This window comes from Polistes canadensis, unplaced genomic scaffold (genome assembly GCF_001313835.1).
Source record: "Polistes canadensis isolate GaletaPanama2010 unplaced genomic scaffold, ASM131383v1 scaffold_52, whole genome shotgun sequence".
NCBI lineage: Eukaryota > Metazoa > Arthropoda > Insecta > Hymenoptera > Vespidae > Polistes > Polistes canadensis.
The window spans coordinates 394,807-402,166 of NW_014569599.1; the positions used below are offsets into that span (position 1 = coordinate 394,807).

Below are 7,360 nucleotides of genomic sequence, written 5' to 3' on the forward strand. Positions count from 1 at the left end.
ATGAACTAGAATTTGTTTAAATCTTTAATGCCTTTAATCTTTTATCAATTATTACCTTTTGTTGATCGGTTAATGGCTTAATATTTACAACTTTTGCTTTCTGATTTGGATTTAATTCTAATTCTAGTAATGCATCCAATTCTTTCAATTTTTGTTCCGCATTACGGCAAGCCTAAAATATCATTAAATTATATAGAAATAAAATATATAATATAAACAATGTGAAAACAATTATGAGTGACACAACATTATCATTAACATGTTGATGATCATACATAGACTAAGTATGTTTCTCGCAGGACCAAAATTCATACTACAAGCACAGCATATTGCACTTATATACATACTGGTTTTTTGCAATTTCTTTTCCTAATATCAATTTTTCATTCTTTGCAAATTTATCTTATTTCAGAATGTCATTATTTATCGTATAATAAATTCCTACAACCAAATAATAGTGTCCCCGATTGAAACATAGCTATAGTCCAGATTTGAGTTTACGTGTCCATTAACGTGTTAATAAATATTTAAATATTACCATTCTTAATTCATGTTCTATATCACAGTTGACTTTTGCGAGCTTCTTCTTTTGGGAAAATTCTTTAACACTGAACCCAAGAAATCTTTCAATAATCTATAAAAGAAATTATAAAAATATACTAACGAATATATTTTAGGTATTGTTATTAAATATAAAATACCTCAGAAGCTACAGCAACATCTAAAGCTGCAGTTTTATCAGATATCGTTCCTTCCAATTGCCAACAAAGATTTTTCCTAGATAATTTACCAAATGTGATGAATTGTCCTCGTACAGTTTTAAATGCTATCTCTTTAACCGTTTCCTCGATAATATCACAAATAAAGTCACAAATTTTCACTGGTATGTCTTCTTGGAAATTCTTATTTTTTAAAAAGTCCGAAATTTTTCTAACACCTTTTTCTTGACTCGATGTTTCTTTAATACAACTTTTTTTCGACGAACCAATAACCGATGGTGATATTAATGTCTAAAATATAAATTCTATATCCTTTATATATAGGGTACTCATAACTGGTAATACAAGCGAATAGTATTCTACATGAGAAACTAAGTCGAAAATATAGAATATAATTAATATAATTATAGAATCAACCCTACTCGCTTGTACCACCAGTTACAGGACATCCTTTATATTTTTATATATATCATATGTATATATAAATATTAATACTAAGTCGTACCGCAGGTCTTTTAACTCCAATTTCTTTTTGACGATCAACTTGCATACTAGACGATTCTTTGCTTGTATTACTACTACTCGTCTTAAATTTAAATGTCTCACAAGAGTTTTTACCTTTAACAGAATCAGTATTTTTCAAAAATAATTTACTTGGTAAAAAGTTTCTTTTCACATCAGATTCTTCAGGTTTTGGTATCGTAGCTTTCTTTTCCATTATTTCCAACGTATCTAAGTCATCAAAGTTAAAATCATCTTCTGGAAAATCTATATCTCTTTGTTGTTTAATATTTTCTTTTTTGATAAAACTTTCTATCTTATTATCTGTATCTTCCACTACTACAATATTATCTTCTATGTTATAGTCATTATCTTCTTTAGGTAATACTCGAAAAGGTTTTACCAAATTCTTTCCTCTATCCGTGCTTCCAGTATTCTTAAATGTACTCGAGGTAGACGTACATGAAGTAGATGCAATAAATTGATCTTCTTCGAGCATTCCTAACAACTCGTCATCCATATCGAAAGCTTCATTAATATTATTACTTTGATGTATATTATAATCATTAACAGGATTTTTCGGATGAACAAAAGTTGGTTGCATGATATCCAGTCGATTAGATAAATTATTCTGCGTATTTACAGAATTTGATGTGTTATTTGTACTTTGTATATTATCCATTTCCATTCGTTGCTCTATTTGTGTAACTTCTTCCAAATTAACTTCAAAATCATCTTCAAAAAAATTATTTGGAGCAGGTAATGGTCTGTTATTATTTTCCTGCCTGTCTTTATCATTATATGGATCTGGATTTTCTGGACAATCTCTGTAATGTTAAAATGAATTCAAAATTTTTGGATGTTTCATTGGTTTTATTTAAAAAAAAAAAAAACTTACAAAGCTCGAGCTAGAACATTTTCTAATGCATTGCTAATAGATAAACTTTCTACTTCTCCCCCAATTTCTCTGAATTTACGTTCTTCTAATAAAATAACACCTCTTCTGCATATCACCGGTCCAATGATCATTATTTTATATCCAGGTATTAATGTATCCTATCGAATAATAATATTATTAATTTTTATGAAATTTAAAACATTACCGATTCAATTTTACTAAACAATGCATTGCATATTTGTTTCTTTCATTTAATTTTGTCATAATGAACAGCATACGGTCAGAAAGAGTCAGTATGATTGATAATATGTTAATACAATGTTTTGTAATATATCGGATTATTATATAAAATTAAAATGTAACTAAATTATGTTCATAAGAATACATTACTTGTAAGGATGTAATGGTTTTGTATTCTATACCAATAACATCTTGAAGACCATCTGTTAGATGTAATTGAAGCATCCTCTTAGGTTTAGGCTCCCACATTTGAGGTTTGACATCTTCCGTTGCATCTATATTTACATTGGAAACATTACGTATTCGCTCTAATTGCTTATACTTTGAAGTTGATATATCATACATTTTGTTCACCTGTAATAATATTAAAAAATATTATACATGAAATTAAATGTATATAAAAATGTATGTGCACGCTGTGTATATAAAATTTAATATTGCCTGAAGGATGTAAGATCCGTGTAAGACTCTTTGTAAACATTTATTAAGATCCTTCGGTAAACATCCATTATCATTATTAATTTCACGTAAATCACTTAATTGCCATTGCGTTTTCACAAATTTTAATATTTCATTATACACTACCTGAAATAATATATAATCATAAAATAAAATTTATGGTTAAAATACAAATTTGTTAAATATTTTATTATAATAACTTACTGTGTTATTTTCTGAAATGAAATATTCTATACAATCTCTTAACCAAGTATCATTCATAGTATATGATTCTGATTGTAAAGTATTTTTAACACGTTGCATCAGATCTTCATTCATTTTTAATTATTTTATTCATAAGACTATCAATATATTATAGAATTACCGTAAATTATTTTAATAATTACCGCTTTTTCATTTGTTTATATATATATATAGAGAGAAAAACGTACATAGTTATAAGCAGATAAGTAGTTATAAAATAATAACCTAAAAATCGAAATTATTTAAAAAAGGTAATGTACTAACTGTTCGTTCGAATATTTTATCTACAATTAATTAAATTTCACCACACAATATAACACACATCGATGTTTACACATCGAAATCTAACAAAAGCTAATCGGAAAAAATGAGAATGTTTATATGACGGAAAGGCGGTAAATTTCAACGAGGACAATGCACCGAATGTATACTCTGTGCTTTTAAACAATATATACATATTTTTTGATTAATTAACAATTATTTCAATACTCTAATGTTTTCTACTTATATTTAAGATTTTTTACACACATGTACATTGGTTAAAATATTAACATATTTATAAACGTGCAATACTTTGACTAGAAGATTATTTTGATATGTTTTTCTTTTATACTTTTTTTTTAAACTTCGATGGATGTAACAATTAGTAAAATTTTGATTAATATTTATTTATAATAGAATTCTCAGAAGCGGTAACCTCTTCATGGTAAGACCTGGGTAACACATATTGACATGGGTATTACATATTCCATGTAATATTTGTCATATTATATTTTATTTGTTATACATTTCATGACATATAAAATCAATGAACTGAAGTACTTATTAACTCATAGGTACTGTAGAGATTTATTTGTGTATTCTGATTTTTATTATAAAATAATGTACAGTATATATTATTATGTTTTATTAATTCTATTAATTATCATTCTTTTTGAGATATGTTGTAAATCAAAATTGCATTGGTTCTGTATCCTATCTAGCGCAGATATGAAAGATTCAAAAGTATGAGTTCAATTTACTAATACTAATTTAGTTTATTAATGCGTCTAATTAACATTTTGCCTATACTTGTCGCTAAAGTTCTACACGTCTTGAGTTTATACCAATATACAATATTATTCATGTATCGAATATGTGTGTCATGAATTTTATCTTTGTTTTTGAATTATAATTTATGTATTTATTTTTCATTATGATGTAGATTATAATTAAGGTAACATAAATTCTTTTACATGTATAAATTATTATCAATAATAGTTCATATTAACATCGGTAATAATTCATATAGTCTATAATTCAAACGTTATATATATAATAAAAGATTTCATTTAAAAATAATGATAATAAAGCGACATGTATACATAACATATATTACATACAAATGTACGTCATAGAAATATAAAATTAAAAAAATAAGTAAATAATTATTATGTATAAATATGTAAATATTTTACTTGTACTGTTAGTAAAGTTGGTATTCTAAAGCTCATATGAAAAATATAAGAACTTTGTAGTTGCACAAAAAAGTGCATATTCTTGTATAATTGTATAAAAAGCTTTTTCAACAGCTACACTGCTAACAACTTTATATCATCCAATTCATTTATTCCATCAGTCACTGTAATGTGCCTTCATATTTCCTTTACAAGTCATACATTATATCAAGTCTATGGAATGTGGACGGATGTGTGGCAGATCAGACTTCTTCCTAAATTTTAGAATTAATCTAATATTTCAGAATATCTACTTTTAGATCTATAGTATTTGAGATAAATATTAAAATTATTGATGATTCATTGATCATTCTCGCATACTGCTAGGCTTATGAAATTGATCATAAAACCATACCTAAAACTAGATACTAGTGAAGTAAAAAAGAACACAACGTTGATGTTAAGGATTCCAGCTTACTTTGGTGTTGAGTATGTAGAAAAAGGCACTTTTTTACATTATTGCATTATTGCAATATACCTTTCATGGCCAAAGTAATTCAATATTAGGCGACTGTAGTACTTCAAATATTTTATACATAGAATAGACGACCAACCAACAGTATATCTATATTTGATAAAATATACAGATATAAATATGATTATAAATTTAGATTCTAATATAAGTAAGACAATATATTTCATAAAGTTTAAATTGTGACTCGGATTACTCACATTATATCCCATCCAAAGCCAAATACATAGTGTAATAAATACAGATTCCAACTAAAAAGAAAAATAATCATAGTATTGAAGTGTCTCATTGAAATGAACTATTTGTACACTTACATAAATATAATATCCTCCTAATAGCCATAATCCAAATACACAGAGGAAGGAGATAAAAAAAAACCACAGGACCAACCATGGCAACAAAAATCCTCGTACACCTTCACGGATTCCATATATCATTAAAATGGCAGAGATGGCAAGAAGTAAGAAGTAAACGATTAAAATGCTTCCAAAAACTTGCATCGCTGAAAGTAATAACATATTTTCTTGTAAACATTCTTTTCTATAAATATGTTGTATATATTTCTTCTACTTACATCCTCTGACATCTGCTTCAAAAAGAGGATTGTATAACTGCGTTGAATCTCCACCGTTCATTTGATAGCATATTAAAGTAATTAGTACGATACTCAATGCCTAAAAAATGTATCCATGTAAATAATATGTGTTATATATCATTGATTAGTTCTCATTAAAATTTCATTAATACCATTGTATAACATGCAACAACTTTGGATCCTGTTTTAATATTATTCGTCCAAATGCATGGAGACCAGCAGGATTGTACAGCCGTCATTTTGATACTGGAAATTACAGTTTCTTAAATATGCAACGTTCGTACTATCATTCACGTTTTGATGAATGAAAACACCGATGATCTAACTTCCTTTTCAAACGTAAGCAATGCTCCACCTACTTATTATTAACAGTTGGGCGTCGTCAGATCAGGGTAACCAACTTTTAAATGACCACTGTTATTAATCGTTGTAAACACTAAAAAATTGAATATTACAAGAATAGACAATGTTTAAATCGAAATATTCGCGCGCAAATAATAGTACACCTTTTAACATAGAAAATTACCAAAACGTATAATTAGAATAGAAAGCGTTGTGTCGACCAGTTGTATGCAACCTTTTCTTCTTTTATTAAAATGAAATATTTTCAAGTCACTTATGTGATCATCGATCGTGATTTATCGCATCTCCTTAGAAGAAATTATCGGAGAATAATCGAACAGAGTTCCTTTGACGAGAAAATCATTCGAAAAAATGATTTACGTGCAAAACAATCTACGCGTCAACGAGAATACTATTAATGGCGTCGAGTCATCGTACTATTTACTCCCCTCCATAAGGAAGAGAGATCATGACGTCGACCAATTTTAAATGTGCGCGGACCTTCGTACAGTTCTTTTCATATTTCAATTTATTTTTTTGCTATTTTTCGAAGAACGCGCAAAAACTTATGCACCGAACAATAATTTCTTCATTTTCGTATTTAAAACTCGATGGATATTATTTAAACAAATTCATTTGACGTTCATTCTATAACATCAAATATCTCGTATATATGCATACAAACGGCCTGAAGCTTTCTTGTTCGGTGATTAACCTGTGGAAAATGTAGTTCAATAGTTTCGAATTACGCGCCTGCGGTTTCCGCAGCGAGCAGCCATTTTGGTACCGCAAAAGAAAAGAAACCTTTTGAAAGTGGATAGGTAAGATTCATCCTCAAAGATATATTATAACGAAACCAAAACGAAATTTTTACATAATCAATATATATATATATATTTAAATTAAAATATTAAATATTACCTTAATGAGATAAGAGAGTCATGTTAATATATTAAATATTGTATCGTTTTTTAATTGTACGTAATAATTTCAAGTTTTGAATGAACGTTCAAATTTGAGATGCACTTGGCGCCACGAGAGCGTGCAACCACAATTCAAGGCCACGTATATAGTGATTCCTACTATCTCGATCATGCTTTAAGTATACATATATCCCTCTCACGCGTGTTACGTGAAAAGAAAGAGAGAGAAAGAGAGAGGGAAAGTAAATGAGAAAGAAAGAGAGATCAAAAGAACGTTGCTAGCGCTATGAACGGAAGACGATGGAATTAACTTCGTTGTCGTTGAATAGATATCAAATTAGATATACGATCGGTTCGTAGAAATATTAAAAATAAAAACAAATGATAAAAGATAAAGTTACGTAGAACGAAATCAAATAAATTGCATACGAATTAAAAATATCGATGAAAATAAAAATATATAAGAATTAAA

The 7,360-nt window shown here is 27.9% G+C and overlaps 2 protein-coding genes across 8 annotated transcripts; both read right to left on the reverse strand.

The window, feature by feature from the left end:
* Nucleotides 1–11: 11 nt before the first annotated feature.
* Nucleotides 12–3,517, reverse strand: LOC106785544 (recQ-mediated genome instability protein 1-like). 3 transcript variants are annotated; one of them, XM_014746125.1, is made up of 8 exons: nt 3,022–3,517; nt 2,800–2,943; nt 2,509–2,712; nt 2,119–2,276; nt 1,225–2,047; nt 702–1,010; nt 539–634; nt 12–172 (listed from the first exon to the last, which is right to left on the reverse strand). In XM_014746125.1, exons 1-8 carry the CDS (start codon nt 3,133–3,135, stop codon nt 17–19), a joined length of 2,004 nt encoding a protein of 667 aa, XP_014601611.1. In that variant the 5' UTR covers nt 3,136–3,517; the 3' UTR covers nt 12–16. The 3 variants fall into 3 exon arrangements, with proteins under 3 accessions (XP_014601611.1, XP_014601612.1, XP_014601613.1); XM_014746126.1 differs by having other exon boundaries at nt 2,509–2,633; nt 3,022–3,516; XM_014746127.1 differs by lacking the exon at nt 3,022–3,517 and having other exon boundaries at nt 2,509–2,633; nt 2,702–2,712; nt 2,800–2,828.
* Nucleotides 3,518–3,892: 375 nt separating this feature from the next.
* Nucleotides 3,893–6,405, reverse strand: LOC106785546. Of its 5 annotated transcripts, none has more exons than XR_001381540.1 (7): nt 6,150–6,405; nt 5,776–6,059; nt 5,603–5,702; nt 5,343–5,530; nt 5,229–5,279; nt 4,975–5,121; nt 3,893–4,771 (listed from the first exon to the last, which is right to left on the reverse strand). XR_001381540.1 is itself a non-coding variant. In XM_014746132.1 (7 exons), the coding sequence occupies exons 3-7, from the start codon at nt 5,860–5,862 to the stop codon at nt 5,038–5,040; spliced, it is 510 nt and encodes a 169-aa protein (XP_014601618.1). In that variant the 5' UTR covers nt 5,863–5,869; nt 5,983–6,059; nt 6,150–6,405; the 3' UTR covers nt 3,893–5,037. The 5 variants fall into 5 exon arrangements, 3 of the variants coding, with proteins under 3 accessions (XP_014601618.1, XP_014601615.1, XP_014601616.1); XR_001381539.1 differs by having other exon boundaries at nt 4,912–5,121; XM_014746132.1 differs by having other exon boundaries at nt 3,893–5,121; nt 5,776–5,869; nt 5,983–6,059.
* Nucleotides 6,406–7,360: the final 955 nt, after the last annotated feature.

Coding starts and splice junctions, on each gene's coding strand:
- LOC106785546 (XM_014746132.1), bottom strand. CDS start 5,862: ATGACGGCTGTACAATCCTGCTGGTCTCCATGCATTTGGACGAATAAT. Junction 5,531..5,602: donor TGAAGCAGATGTCAGAGGAT/GTAAGTAGAAGA, acceptor TATTACTTTCAG/CGATGCAAGTTTTTGGAAGC. Junction 5,122..5,228: donor GGCTTTGGATGGGATATAAT/GTGAGTAATCCG, acceptor TATCAAATATAG/ATATACTGTTGGTTGGTCGT.
- LOC106785544 (XM_014746125.1), bottom strand. CDS start 3,135: ATGAATGAAGATCTGATGCAACGTGTTAAAAATACTTTACAATCAGAA. Junction 2,713..2,799: donor ACGGATCTTACATCCTTCAG/GCAATATTAAAT, acceptor ATATTATTACAG/GTGAACAAAATGTATGATAT. Junction 2,048..2,118: donor AATGTTCTAGCTCGAGCTTT/GTAAGTTTTTTT, acceptor TTAACATTACAG/AGATTGTCCAGAAAATCCAG.